We start from the raw sequence: 16,125 nt of genomic DNA, 5'->3' as shown, positions 1-16,125 counted from the left end.
CTCACATTTTAGCAAGAGTAACATAAAGGAGCAAAGGCAGCTTACCTCAATAGTTGTTATGACAGCATAAGATACATTAGAGATACAAAAGAAGAACTGGTCACCTAAAACTGGGAATGTGATAGATTGAAAAGAGACAAGAGGGTATTCCAGGTAGATAGAAGAAATATCTATGAATGCATGGAGGCATTTATTGGAGTGGAAAGTAAAAGAAGATGAGCAGAAAGATATGAAGATAGAGAAGGTAGGAGCTAGATCATGATGGACTCTTGAAGCATTAAGGGCACAGACTGTAGAGTTATACTGTACAGTATATTACATGTGACTATTAGACACTTGAAATGTGGCTATCCCACAATGAGACATACTGCAAGCATAAAAATAACATACCAGGTTTTGAAGACTTGGTAGCAAAAAAATGCTAAAATCTCATTGTATAATTATAATATTACATAAATTAAACTATTATGTAATATAATATGTATTATATTATTATTAACATAATTTAATGTTGACTACATGTTGAAATGATAATATTTTGAGTATAGTAGGTTAAATTAAATATATTATTATAATTTAAGTTGTTTTAATTTTTGTAATACAGCTACTGAAAATCTTAAATTATATATGTGGTTCACATTATATATCTATTCGACAGCACAGCTTTAGAGAACAGATTAGAAGAGAACAACACTGAAAGGAGGAAGACTGATTAGAAGGCTTTTAAAGAGTCCAGAAAAGATGCAAAGAGGGGTTGAACTAGGCAAGTACAAATAGGGATAGAGAGGAAGAGATGGGTATATAAAAGATACTATACTGATAATATCAGATAAGCTAAATAAGAAATGGAGCTGAAGTATGTGGAATACTCTACATTTCTTGGCCTGATAAAAATACGAGTAGTGACCTTAGACAAAACAAGGAATACAAAAAGAATACCAGCTTTTGGTGTAAAGATTTATTTATTCAAACATTTACTTACTCATTCAAACATCCATTACACCAGCCATGTGCTAGTTACTCTCTAGGTGGTCAGGTGTCAGGGATCTAGCAATGATCAAATAAATGAGGTCTCTGCTCTCCTAGAGCCTACTTACACTTTTGTGAACATATAACAAGTTCAAGTTAGCCATGTTTAAAGTAGAGGGCTATGGGATATTCAGGTATAAATGTTAACTTAAAACTTAGATGTTTGTGTAAAATTTAGGACAAATATATGAATGGTAGTTAGATATTTGAGAATCATCATAGTGCTTCCACCTAGGGACAGCAAAGAATAAAATCTTAGGAAACACCACCTATTCAAGAAGAACATGAAGAAAGAAGATCAGGGAAAGAAACAGGTGAGGAGAAATAGGAGAAAACAATTCCAAAAAAGCCATGAAAGGAGAAAAACTTAACTGTGGTCAAATGGAGCACTGCCAAGTGCAGCAGATTGATAAAGACTACCTACCATGCATCCATAGGACTATATAATTTGAGGTCACTGCTCATCTTTGACAGGGCACTTTCAGTGGAGTGGTAGGGACAAAAGCCAGACTGGAAAACAAAACTGATAAGTAAAGACAGCACCTATATACTGCTCCTCTGAAGAATTTTGCTGGGATGGACAGTGGCTAGAAAAGATAAGCACTGATGTGAGAGCCTAAAATGAGAGAGAACTAAAGTATGTTTTCAGGTATTAGGGAGGGACCAGTAGAGAGAACTAAAAAGAAAGGAAAACAGAGGAATAAGTGATAGAATGAGATCTCTTAAGAGTTGAAAGTAGATGGGGTAGAAAGCACTGGGAGAGACATATTAGTCTTGAATGCAAAATAGACACCTCTGCCTGACCATGATGGCAGCATAGGTTATTTCTGACTGCACTCCTTTTCACAAGGACTAACATCTATTTAAGAACAAGACACCAGGGATCCCTGGGTGGCGCAACGGTTTGGCGCCTGCCTTTGGCCCAGGGCGCGATCCTGGAGACCCGGGATCGAATCCCACGTCAGGCTCCCGGTGCATGGAGCCTGCTTCTCCCTCTGCCTGTGTCTCTGCCTCTCTCTCTCTCTCTCTGTGACTATCCTAAATAAATAAATAAAATATTTAAAAAAAAAAAAAAAAAAGAACAAGACACCACTGAGAGAATCCTAGAACATGGCAATGAGGCTGAAGCATAGCCTTGAACCTTAGAGATCAAGACAGTAGAAAGGATGCAGATCTGCCTGATTCAGATCTTCAAATGAGTAGTTTTGCCAGCTCTAGGGCCAGTTTTGCCCATACCCAGGCAAAGCGCTGAATCACAGTCTCACCCACTATGAAGAGTACCTTCAAGTGCCATCTGACCAGAAGGCTGGTGACAACTCCTTAAAGCTATGTGGCCAGTGGCCCTTGAGCCAAGAGGTAGGAGAGCAGAGTCAGTCACCCCCAGAGGAAAGCCAGTACCAGAAGTGGAGACTTTTCATGCTATGCACAGGCAGGGAGATTAATTCCTAGCCACAGCTGACAGTGTCTCCTGGCCCCTCCCAACTAGGCAGCCTACTTAGGAAATTGAAAGTAGCCTGGAGAGGCCTAGGCAAGAGGCTGAGACATAGCCCAACACATGGAGGAGAGTATCTTCCAGCCCCATCTGACCAGAGGACTGACAAAAATACCTGAAAGCCCTGAGGCCCAGAGGCACTCAAGCCAAGAGAAGAACAGATAGAGTTTACAGAGCAAAGCCAGTGGCCCTGTTCAACCAGGGAACTTATGACAACAAAGAGCTTTACCAGTTTTAGAGCTACTTATTCCATTGCTCCCATTCTGGGAATTTAATTCATAGCTCCACTCATTGCTGAATAAAGCCTTCAGCCTGTCTGACCAGAGAACCTAACCAAAGCATGCAGGAAGTTGCACAGCCCATTTAACAGCCCTATATATACAGTGGAATTTGAACAGAGAGCACAGCCTGTGGCTTGCCCAGTCTGAGGAGCAAAATTGGTAGTTACACCAGACCAGGGAATTCCGTGCACACTCAGGTCTGATTTGAGCCCCCTAACAATGAGCTATACAGGGCCTGGGCACTGGCCTGCTGCCTTGCCAGAGTAGGAAAGTTAATTCACAGTCCTAGACACTACTGAATGTAGTACCCAGGCCCAACCATCTAGTAAACATGACCAGAGAATTCAGGCAACTGCAGAGCCTATCCTACAGCCTTTCTTGGGTATAGAAATAAGCTAGTAACACTATCCAACTGTTCTCAACTAATGGCACAACCCACTATGCCAGTCCTTAGAGCTTCAATAGTTGCCTCACCCATAAATAGACTGTAGCAGACCCCACTTGCCCAAAGGCATTACCAGTGAACATACCCAGGAACCCAAACTGAGCTGGCTAGTGAAGAACTATCTCTGCCAGGGCAAACTGTTAAGTCTGGAAGAGAAGTCCCATTAAAAAATGTACAGATACAATGTAAGGAATCAAGGATCATGAAAAATCAAGTAAATATGACACCACCACCAAAAACAAACTAATAAACCTCTAATAACTGAACTGTCAGAAAAAGAATATGAACTGTCAGAAAAAAATCAGAATAATCCTTTTAAGGAACTTAGTGAATTACAAAAAAATATAGATAGACAATTAAAGGAAATTAGGAAAACAGTATATGAACAAAATGAGAAATTTGACAAGAAAATAGCAACCATCAAAAAAGAGAGAGAGAGGGCAAGAAATCCTAGAGTTGAAAAATAGAATACCTGGACTGAAGAACTTAATGGAGTTTCAAAAGCACACTCAAGCTTACAAAAGACAGAATTAGCAACCTGGAGTATAGGACACTGGAAATTCCCAGAGACACAAAAGAAAAAAGAATAAAGAAAACTATTGGGAATTATAGGACACAATGAAAAGAAACAATATTGTAGTATTGGAATTCCAGAAAAAATAACAGAAAGAGAAAAGAACAAAATATATTTAAAGCAATAATGGCTGAAAACTTACCAAACTTGGGGAAAGAAATGGATATCCAAATCTGTGAGGCCCAAAGGATACCAAATAGGCTAAACCTGAATAGGAATACATCAAAACACATTACAGTTAAATTGTCAAAAGTCAGAAACAAAGAGTTTTAAGAGAAGAAAGAGAAAAGAAAGAAGTTACATACAAGGGAACCCCCATAAGACTATCAGTAGATTTCTCAACAGAAACTTTTCAGGCAAGAAGAAAATGGGATAACATATTCAAAATATTTTAAGAAAATAACAACAAAAAATTATATACCCAGCAAAACAATCCTTCAGAAATAAAGGAGGTATAAAGACTCCTAAAACAAACAAAAGCTGGGCAGCCCAGGTGGCTCAGCGGTTTAGCACCGCCTTCAGCCCAGGGTGTGATCCTGGAGACCTGGGATCGAGTCCCACATCAGGCTTCCAGCATGGAGCCTGTTCCTCCCTCTGTCTGTGTCTCTGCCTTTCTCTCTCTCTCTGTGTCTCTCATGAATAAATAAATAAAATCTTTAAATAAAAAAAAAAAGCTTCGGGGCCTTACAAGAAAATCTAAAGGGAGTTTTCTGAGTGGAAGTTAAAAAATGTTAATTAATATCCTAAAAACACAAAGGTAGCATAAATCTCACTGATAGTAAACATATGTCATAGTTATATTTTTCAATATGGTAGCAATGGGATGCAGCAAAAGCATCCTAAGAAGAAAGTTTATAGCAATAAATACCAATATTAGAATGCCAAAGATCCTAAATAATCTAACTTTACACTTCAAAAACCTAGAAAAAGAACAAACTGAACCTACAGTTAGCAGAAAAAAGGAAATAATATAGAACAGAAATAAATGAAATAGAGGGCAGAAAAATCATAGAAAAGATTAACCAAACCAAAAGTTGGTTTCTTGAAAAGATAAACAAAACTGACAAAGGCTTAGCTAGACAAACCAAGGAAAAAAGAGAAAAGACCCAAATCAACAAAGTTACAAATGAAGGAGACACTGCAACTAGTAGTACAGAAATTCAAAGGAGCACAGAGGCCCCTCTATGAACAACTATATGCCAAGAAATTGGACAAGTTAAAGAAATGGAAAAATTCTTAGAAAGATACATACAGTTTCTAAACCTGAATCAGGAATAAATGAAATACCTGAATAGACCAATAACTAGTAAAATTGAATTAGTAATCAAAAAAAATCTTCCAATAGAGAAAAGTCTAGGACCAAAATTCACTGCTGAATTTCACCAAATAATTTAAAAAGAATTAACACTAACACTTCTCAAATTCTTCTAAACATCCCAAACTCATTTTATGAGGCAAGCAGTATTCTGATACCAAAATCAGAAAAGGAAAATACTAGAAAACTATACACCAGTGATGAATATGGATATACAAACTCTCAATAAAATAACAGCAAACTGAATTCAGCAGCACATTAAAAGGCCACTAGTCTTAGTAAATTCAAGAACATTGAAATCATACCAGGTATCCTTTCTGACCACAATGGCATGAAACTATAATTAAGTAACAAGAAGAAAACTGGAAAATTCACAAACACATGTATTAAGCAATACATATATTAAGCAATACTCTCCTGAACAAATAGTAGATCAAATAAGAAATTAAAAAATAAATTTAAAAAGGTTTCTTGAGACAAACAGAAGCGGAAACCTACCATACCAGAACCATGATCATGTGGGATTTATCCCTGTGATACAAGGATGACTCAACATATTCTAATCAATTAATGTGACACATCACATTAATAAAACAAAAGAAACATATGATCATTTCAATAGATGCAGAAAAAGCACTTGACAAAATTCAACATCCATTCATGATAAAAACTCTTAACAAATTAGGCATAAAAGGAACATATATCAACATAATAAAGGGCATGAAATAAATAATAAATAAAGGATGAAAATTTTCCTCTAAAATTAGAAATCAAGAAAAGGATCCCCACACTTACCACTACTATTCAACATAGTACTAGAAGTCCTAGCTAGAGCAATCAGACTAGAAAAAGAAATGGAAAAAAAAAAAAAAGAAATGAAAAGTATCAGAATTGGAAAGAAGTAAAATTGTCTCTATTTACAGATGACATGATTTTATATGGAGAAGACCCTAAAAACTCTACCAACTGTTAGATATAATCAATGAATTCAGTAAAGCTACAGGATACAAAAATTAACATACAAAAATCAGTAGCATTTCTATATACTAATTTCTGAAAAAGAACTAAAGTCAATCACATTTACAATAGCCTCAAAAACAATAAGATACTTAAGAATAAACTTAACTAAACTAAACTTTATTTCTCTATGCTGAAAACCCTAAGACATTGGTGAAAGAAATTAAAGAAGATCCAAATAAATAGATATGGTATGTTCATGGATTACAAGAATTAATATTGTTAAAATGTCAATACTACTGAAAGCCATCTACAGATTTAATGCAATCCCTATCAATATTTCAATGGCACTTTTTACAGAAGTAGAAAAAAAATCTCTAAAATTTATTGAGAACAAAGCCCCTAAATAGCCAAAGAAATCCTGAGAAAGAACAAAACAGGAGGTATCACACTTCCTGATTTCAAGCTATACTATAAAGCTATGGTCATCAAAACAGTATGATACTGGCATAAAAACAGGCAAAGAGCAACAGAATAGAATAGAGAGCCCAGAAATAAACCCAAGGATATCTAGTCCACTAATATTTGACAAGGGAGCCAAGAATACTCAGTGAAGAAAAGACAGTCTCTTAAAAAAAGTGGTGGTGGGATAATTGAATATTCACATGTAAAAGAATGAAACTGGACCTATTTCTTATACCATTCACAAAAACTAACCCAAAATGGTTTAAGACTTCAATTTAAGACCTGAAACTATTAAAGTCATGGTAGAAACCATAGGAACAAAATTCCTTAACATGGGTCATGGTAATGATTTTTTTGGGTATGACACTGAAAGTACAAGCAACAAAATCAAAAATAAACTAGTGGGACTATATCAAACTAAAAATCTGCACAGCAAAAGAAACCACAGAAAGGGAAAAGATGGGACACCTGAGCAGCTCAGTTGGTCAAGCATCTGCCTTTGGCTCAGGTCATGATCCCAGGCTTCTGGATCAAGTCTTGCAACAGGCTCCCTGCTCAGTGGGTTGCCTGCTCCTCCTTTTGCCCCTCCCCTTGCTTGAGCTCATTCTCTCGTCTCTCTGTCTCTCATAAAAATAAAATCTTTTTTTAATATTTTATTTATTTATTCATGAGAGACACAGAGAGATGGAGAGAGAGAGGCAGAGACACAGGTAGAGGGAGGAGAAGCAGGCTCCATGCAAGGAGCCCGATGCAGGACTTGATTCTGGGACTCCGGGGCCATGCCCTGAACCAAAGGTAGATGCTCAACCACTGAGCCACCCAGGTGTCCCAATAAATAAAATCTTAGAAAAAAAGGGAAAAGACAACCTATAAAATGGGAAAAAATATTTGCAAACTATATACAAGTTAATATTCAAAACACATTAAGAACTACAACTCAATAGAAAAAAAAACAAAAATAATTAAAAATGGGCAAAGGGTCTGAATAGACATTTTTCCAAAGAAGATATATGAAAGGCGAGTGGGTACATGAAAAGATGCCAACATCACTCATCATTAGGGAAATGCAAATCAAAGCCACAGAGATATTACCTCATGCCTGTTAGAATGGCCATCATCAAAAGAATAAGTGATAGGAAATGCTGGCATAGATGTTGAGAAAAGGGAACCCTGTGTGCTGTTGTGAATTTGTACAACCACTATGGAAAAAAATATGAAGAATCCTCAAAAAAATTAAAAGCAGAACTGCCATATTAACTAGCAATTCCACTTCTGGGAATATATGAAACACTACCTCAAAAAGATATCCATACCCCCATGTTCATGGCAGCATTATTTATAATAGACACTTATGGACAAATGGGTAATGAAGTTATGATACACATAAACACACTGGAATATTATTCAGCCATAAAAAAGTGGAACTCCTACTATTTGTGGCAACATGGATGGATGTTGAAAGCATTAAGCTGAATGAAATAAGTCAGACAAAAACAAATGCTGTATGATCTCACTTATATGTGGAATCTAAAGACAAAAACAACACATAGAACAAAAAAGACCAGACCTGTAGTTACCAGAGTTCCAGAGGCAGAGAGTAGGAGGGGGGGGATCTGGAGAAAGTGGCCAAGAGGACACACTTCCAGTTATAAAACAAATAAGTGTTAAGCATGTAATGTATATCATGGACAATATCTAAAAAAAATTGTTGAGAGTAATCTTGTTTCTCATCACGAGAAAATTTTTTCCATTCATTCTTTTCCTCTTTTTTTTCTTTTTATTATATCTATAAGATGGATGTTAGCTGAAATTATTGTGGTAATCATTTCACTATATATATATATATATATATATATATATATATATATATGTAATCAAGCATCATGCTGTCCTCCTCAAACTTTATATAGTAATGTATGCAGTTATTTCTCAGTAAAACTGGGGTGGGGTGGGGAAGACAAATGTCTATAAAGAACACTAGAAATTTGAAAGAGTTCCTGCCTGATGACCATTACTCCCTGCTGATCATGGGATGGTTAACTAGGGAGATTAAGGAGAGTGAAGATGAAGCAGAAGGCCTCAAGAGAAGGAGGAAAGATTGAAATTGCTGCTGAAGCGAACTGAAGATTGTGAATAAGACAGCCAGTAGTATGGAGGAGTCACTAAGATTGGGGACCATGTGCTTATGTGACCTGAAAAGCTCCCATTATGTGTTTCTTCTCTAGAGTGCTGAATAATCCATATGTGGAATGAAGAAACTGAAAGAACTGAATGAAAAATAATATAAAGTCTCAGATTTGCAGAATACTGAAAGCAAAAGGATGATTTGAGAAATCTGAATGTGATAGTAGGAAAGGAGTTCAAATTGTTGACCATAGAATCTTACCTGCTAGAGGAAGTGATCTGATACAGAGAAAAAATGAGAGAATTAAGATCCTAGAGGTATAGATAAGGTTGACGAACTGCTCAAAGGAAGCTATAAATGAGAAATGATGTTTCTCCAAAATAATAATAATATATCAATAAATACTATAATTTTTAAACAATTACTAAGTGTCAAGTAGTTACTTAAATATTTTGTTTTATTGCACTTTATCACAACAACAGTGTGAGGTAATTACTATTTTATACCTTTTTTTTCCCCTCTTAGGTGAGTAAATGAAAGTACTGAGAGTTTAAGTGACTTACTAAAAACAAAGAGACAGGAGGTGACAACCCACTTTTTAAAAAATAAAAATTAGGTATTTTTATTTATTTTTATATATTTTTTATTTTTTATTTATTTTTAATAATAAATTTATTTTTTATTGGTGTTCAATTTGCCAACATACAGAATAACACCCAGTGGTCATCCCGTCAAGTGCCCCCCTCAGTGTCCGCCACCCAGTCACCCCCACCACCCGCCCTCCTCCCCTTCCACCACCCCTAGTTCGTTTCCCAGAGTTAAGAGTCTTCCATGTTCTGTCTCCCTTTCTGATATTTCCTACCCATTTTTTATTTAAATTCAATTTAGTTAACATATAGTTTATCTTTAGTTTCGGAGATAGAATTTAGTGATTCATCAGTTGCATACAACACCCAGTAGTCATTCCTTCAAAGTGCCTTCCTTAATGCTGGTCACCTAGTTACCCCATCCTCCCACCCCCTACCCTCCAGGAACCCTTAGTTTGTTTCCTATAGCTAAGAGTCTCTTATGGTTTGTCTTAACCACTGTGCAGGCTAAAGTCAAAGACCTAAAAGATGTAGTTTATTTACAAAAGAAGTTTTACAGGAAACAGAAGCAAGAGAGTGGTAGAGTAAGTTAAACCTCGGCAGAGTGCAGGGAAAGGAATATAGGTAAATGGGGACAAAGTTAGAAGAGACAAGAATCAGGCATTAAGGAGGCCCACAATTTGAATGGTACTATGGAATTACCAGAAGGAATGGCACTGAAAAAATAACTAACCCTAGATTTTCCCAACTTTACAAATGAGATGATCAGTGTGCCCACTCAAGGAACATGCTACATAAAAATCACAGGCAGTTCCAAGAATAAAGTTGAAAAGGCCCTGTGTCAGTCCTGAGGAATTTAACAATCTAGATACAAACAAACCAATTATTTTTTTTAAAGCATAATAAGCCAGAGTAAGAAAATGTTGGAAAGACCTAACGGTAGTACTCTGGAACTCAAATTGTTATAAGACTGAATTTGCCTAGAAAGATCTGGAAAGGTAGATATGGCTGGATATATAGAATTGAAATAGAAAAGTTCAGGGATGCCTGGGTGGCTCAGTGGTTGAGCGTCTGCCTTCGGCTCAGGGCGTGATCCTAAAGTCCTGGGATCGAGCCCCACTTTGGGCTCCCTGCATGGAGCCTGCTTCTCCCTCTGCCTGTGTCTCTGCCTCTCTCTCTGTGTCTCTCATGAATAAATAAATAAAATATTTTTTTAAAAAGTGCAGAGGGAAGAAGCTGCATAAACAAAGCCATGGAAGTAGGCAAGACCAAGAAACACCCGGCAGCAATAAGCAAGGCAAGCTGCCTGGTGCCCTAAGAACAGAATAAGGAAACAAGGATTGAAAAGGTAACCTGGGACCATGTCATCACTAAGGATGATATCCTGAATTTTATTTAATTCAGAAGGTAGTGAGGAACTCTCTAGGGTTCAAATTGGGAAATTCTAGAATAGGAGGTTCTAAAGCATCATTAGAATAGCCTTCTAATCAAAAATTTTTTAAATTATTTTCCAGAAAGAGATGTGCTTATGGAGTAGACTACAATCCCAACAGTGGTGAGACTTATACATTTTTCATGATAATAAAAATGAAATTTCCAGAGTTTGCCCATTACCCCATAAAAATTGTTTTCCTTATTTTTCCCCCAAATAATTACAATATGTTTGTCCTCTGCCACACAACCTTTTATTTTTTTAAAGATTTTATTTTTTTATTCATGAGAGACACAGAGAGAGAGGCAGAGACATTGGCAGACCGAGAAACAGACTCCCTGTGGGGAGCCCAACCTGGGACCCGATCCCAGGACCCCAGGATCACGACCTGAGCCAAAGGCAGACATTCAACCACTGAGCCACCCAGGTGCCCTAACCACACAACCTTTTAATTGCCATGAAATAAAGTAAAAATGAATATGTAAGGCAGTCTTTTAAGTGGAGAAGTTATAATATGCATCTGAGGGGTACATGTAGAAATGGAGAATTTTGCTTTGGTTAAAAATAATTAATAATAATAATAATAATAATAAACAACATGAGATTGAAGAGGAATTAGGAACCAACTGCACATGTCTATATGGGCCAGATCTTTTCTTTTAGCATGTAGATGTGTGCATTTAACATACATATGTTAGTGGTACAGAAGCCCTCAAAAGGCACGGCCAAGGGCACTTTACCAAATTGTCCTTTGTGCTAGGGATAGCTCTAAGACTGGGACATGGAAACATATTTATGGACTTAACAGGACATGTTTGTTTTTAAACGTATGCAAAAGAACCAGTACAGAAAAGTCAATGGCTTTTGGTTAATGGATCTTTTCTATGAGAATAAGCAATGGGTCTGGCCAGTTTTCCTCAAATTGTATTTTAACAGTAACTGCATCAAGACAACTGGGATGATTTCCTAAAATGCAGGTACCAGGGCAGCTTCTGGACCTAACAAATCAGAATCACTGAGTGTAAGGGCTGGTGATCTGAACTTTTAGAAACTTCCTAGGAGATCCGTTACATATGTTTTTAGGTTTTTGAATCTTTGGTCACCTGCAAGGATACCAAAACAAAACTGCTTGGCTGAAGAACAGAAGGGGGAGGCCGACTTTTTTCATGGTAAATTCTCGTGTGCCTTTTGAATTCTGAATTTTTCTGCAAACAATGCTTACAAGAATGAGCATCATATTTATATTTGCATACTTAGAACCAGGCAGAGCATGTGGCAGGATAGGAAAAATATTTGTGGGTTTGGTCATACATGGCATAGTTTATAATAAATATTATAAGTAACATACTTTTTTATACTCCTATTTCCTCTACCCTCCCCTTGACCTTCTCAAAAGAAACAGATTACTGCATTGTCAAAAGCTTTTGCACCAGGACCCATATTTTGGTCTTTATTCTTCTTGGTAGCAATTCATGCATCTCCAATACCTGGAACTTACTAGATTCACATGGTTGAGGCTAGAAAGTGTTGATACAGCTTCCCACATCCTTCTTTTAGCCACATTTTACAAATGATATCTGTTTCCTCTCCCATAAATACCAGTGTATAACGATATTTGGCATTTAGCTTTTGCCTTTTACAGAAAATAATCACAGTGAGTATATTGCTATACATGTCTGTGTCTATCAGGCTAGAAAAAATTGTTTTCAACTGTTAGATAAAATTTACACCTTTGGCAGAGTTTCCAGTGATTTGAATTTTAAGCAGCTAATTAGTCCTTTCGGTAACAACTAATTACTTCTGGTATGCATGTAAGCAAAAACTCTTGAATAAAATGCAATTGTAACTTCTTTGATATTTTCTTTCTTATTGGATTCTACATATATAATCATTTATTTTGATACATTTATCCTTTTTAAAAAGGCAAACAAACAAATCCTTAGTTCTAAAGCACTCTTAAAATTATAAAGTCATCCTCTCTAGGGAAAAACTAGTATCTATTTTCCCTGAACTGGTAACCCTTTCAAGGCTCCTTGTTTCTCTCTATTTCAGCAGAACCGTTGCCAAGAAATAAAAGTGACATTACAGTTGTCATAGGTGAGAACAGGAGCAAGAAAGAAATACTGTCTGGAAAACAAGCTAATTATTTTACCAAAACATTGTCATTACATGTCTGTTCTCATTAGTCCTGTTGTTGTGCATATCTTCCTAACTAAAAATTAATAAAGAAAACTTGGAGAGGATACATGTTCAGCAAGAGATATAGAATATTCTATGTGTAGAGAGAATATGGTGATTCATACACACGCGCACACACATATACATGCAAAGTTTAAAAAGAAATTATTTTATGTCCTAACTAATTATATTCCCTTTATGGCCTTGAATTTCTTAGAAGAAAAAAACAAATCCCAGGCTTGAGTCCAAAATCTCTAAATGTCATAAGGTAACACGCAGTACAAAACCATCACTTTGTTTTTGTTTTTAAGATTTTTTTTTTATTCATTCATGAGGGACAGAGAGAGAGAGAGAGGCAGAGACACAAGCAGAAGGAGAAGCAGGCTCCACGCAGGGAGCCCAATGCGGGATCGATCCCCGGACTCCAGGACCATATCCCGGGCCAAAGGCAGGTGCTAAACCACTGAGCCACCCAGGGATCCCTAAAACTGTCACTTTGAAACAGTCCTTTTGCTTATGGTGCACTTTGCATTATGTTAAAGTAGATATACAAAAATAGAGTTAAAAACCTGAGGAGGGCAGCCCTGGTGGCTCAGCGGTTTGGCGCCACCATCGGCCCAGGGTGTGATCCTGGAGATGCAGGATCGAGTCCCACATCAGGCTCCTTGCATGGAGCCTGCTTCTCCCTCTGCCTATGTCTCTGCCTCTCTGTGTGTGTGTGTGTGTGTGTGTCTCATGAATAAATAAATAAAATCTTAAAAAAAAAAAAAAAAAACCTGAGCAAAGTTCCACAGCTGGCAGCTAAGTAGCTTTTCTTTATGGGATTAAGTTCAACACCTTATAAGTATTACTGTAATTCTTGACAATCAGGTTAACTTTCAGCAAAATCAATGTCATTAACTAGTTCATAATTCATTCTGGATTACCTCTGTCTTTAGCAGACAGAGTAGCATTTTTTACTTTCTATACTCATACGGGTAAAACAGTGACACTCTGCTTTAAATGTCACAGAGTAAAATGTTTCCTGGGTTAAAAAGTAAATGCAAATTGAGTTCAAATGTATTAGTATCACTGAGTCACACAGTATCTCCACATTTCCCATTTCATGCCCAATGCAGATGCTAGTCAAGTGAAATAAACACAGAGATGTATTGATAAATGTCTCATAAATAAAGCAAGAAATATGAACTAGCATCTAAGTAGATTAATTTATACACATATTACATTGTATTAAAATGTTTTCATTTAATAAGCAATTTGAAGTATCATTCGGCTTTTCTTGTTGAGCTACATTGAAAAATGTGGCATATAAAATGAATGATGAAAGATTGCTTCTAACAGACATTAGAAAAGGACTTCCAAATATAACACGATTGTCTTAAGTCTCTCAGTAGGTGACTTTATGATAAATTTTGGATGAAAAAAGGAAAAGAAATCAAAGTCACAGAATTGAAATTACTATAAAAATAACCAGAAGGTTAAATTTAAGAAGTCTCATTTTTCAGAAATACCCAGTATGGTAAAAGTCTTATTTATCAATTCCATGACTCCATCAGTCCACGGGTAGCTATTTAAAGTCACCCTCAAACTATTTTGTTTGTGAAAGTTCTAAGATTTAATATGTGCTCCAGGCAGAGTGAATAGAAATACAATTAAATATTCTTGATCACAGCTGAAGCTTTTCATTTAAAGCCAACAGGACTTATTCTATAGAATAAAGGATATCACTGTTTCCTCTTATTCATAGATGTAATTAGATTTTTTTCTCATTCATTGTATCAAATCTTAATATAACCATTCTCTCATCTCTGCTACTTTACCTCAATAAATTTCCTTGAATATTTTTTCAGTCTCTAATGAATGAACCTATTATATTCATTATTATGATGATTATAACTTATTACTATTCATTCGCATATTATATATTTTCAGAAAGTGCTATTATCACATGAATTATTTTTATGATCTTTTTTATAGCAGCATAAATGCGACAATGATTTCTTTGCCATTGAAAATCTCATGCAGAATTATTTCCGTTTGTCAACACTTCACCAACAGAAATTATTTGCATTCACTGGAAACAGTAGCTTCTAAAAAGTCCATTCTACATTCCAGACCAATTTAATCAAACCTACAGAATTTAAATTTATTTTATTATAAAGAAAATGCTGTGTGTTTTTTTTTCAATGCATGAATTCAATCTAGGTCAGCTGCTTCCATAGGAAGAGTTAATTTTATCTAGCTAAACACTGAAATCTTGTCTTAAAAGAGGTATCTGATATTGGAAATAATAGACCCAGGAACTATGGAAATGGATTTGAGAAAATAGACACATGGAAATGTTATTGATTGAAAATAGTTAATATTTTAGCAAAAGTTCAGTCCTTAGTGCCATAATGTCACTAAGGCCATATGTCATCCTGCCATAATGACAGTCCTTCTGTCATTATGGCCTCTAATAAATATAAATCAGAGGATATTCAATTATTGCTAACAGTGGTGATACATTGATTATTTATGTTCTTTAACTTGTAGTACTACATTATAAGCCAAATTAGTTTGAAATTATCAATTCCAATCTCCTGAGATTCTGCTGCCACAAATTATGAATAGTTCACATATCATGAAGTCATTATGTGTGAGCATCTAGAATGCTATTCAGCATCAAACTAATTGCACCAACATGGATATATTGTTTTTTATGTATTATATTAAAATATCAGAAAAAAATGTTCATCAAATCTTACTAATAACACATCCTCTAATATGCATTGAAATAATGAGAGTACCTGGGATATGTCCACAATTCAGAAACACATCATGAATTGAAACCCTGTGCAAGGACCACTGAAGAAAAACAAGCATTGCTATGATTGTACTGTCCCCTAGGGTTAAAATAACTTGTATGTACACTGAAGTCCATTTTCCTTTTTCAGATCAGCATTTTTATGACGCATTTGTCCAACTATGGGAATGACCGCCTGGGGCTGTATACATTTGTTAATCTGGCCAACTTCGTGCAGACCTGGACCAACTTGCGACTTCAGACTCTGCCTCCAGCACAGCTGGCTCACAAGTATTTTGAGCTCTTTCCAGATCAAAAAGACCCTCTCTGGCAGGTAATATTGGTTCAATAATTGGTATAATTAATTAATCCCATAAACATATCTTGGAGTTCTATGAGGTAATCAAAATCTGAAAAGTGAAGGCATCCAGGGGAAGAAAATACATTTTGGAAATGTTAG

At 36.1% G+C, this 16,125-nt stretch overlaps 1 protein-coding gene and 1 long non-coding RNA gene across 22 annotated transcripts in view; one reads left to right on the top strand and one right to left on the bottom strand.

The window, feature by feature from the left end:
• The window catches only part of LOC102152366, a 146,381-nt gene that overhangs the window by 76,696 nt on the left and 53,560 nt on the right, over nt 1-16,125 (bottom strand). For 12 of the 19 annotated variants that reach the window (XR_005382587.1, XR_005382589.1, XR_005382588.1 and 9 more), the window contains one exon: nt 3,964-4,028. The exons of 3 other annotated variants lie outside the window; for them this stretch is intronic. This is a non-coding gene — a long non-coding RNA (uncharacterized LOC102152366). Of the gene's footprint in view, nt 1-1,453; nt 1,553-3,963; nt 4,029-16,125 lie in introns of all 19 variants that reach the window. 4 more of the 19 variants (XR_005382594.1, XR_005382580.1, XR_005382595.1 and 1 more) reach the window with 2 other exon arrangements.
• Nucleotides 1-16,125, top strand: part of NDST3 (N-deacetylase and N-sulfotransferase 3) — a 171,526-nt gene that overhangs the window by 120,414 nt on the left and 34,987 nt on the right. For all 3 annotated transcript variants that reach the window (XM_038581775.1, XM_038581773.1, XM_038581774.1), the window contains one exon: nt 15,817-15,999. In XM_038581775.1, coding sequence (XP_038437703.1) covers nt 15,817-15,999 — 183 coding nt within the window. The remainder of the gene's footprint in view (nt 1-15,816; nt 16,000-16,125) is intronic.

The sequence above is a fragment of the Canis lupus genome, chromosome 32 (genome assembly GCF_011100685.1).
Source record: "Canis lupus familiaris isolate Mischka breed German Shepherd chromosome 32, alternate assembly UU_Cfam_GSD_1.0, whole genome shotgun sequence".
Taxonomy (NCBI): domain Eukaryota; kingdom Metazoa; phylum Chordata; class Mammalia; order Carnivora; family Canidae; genus Canis; species Canis lupus.
Note: the sequence above shows the minus strand (reverse complement) of the source record. Positions and strands in the feature narration are given on the sequence as shown.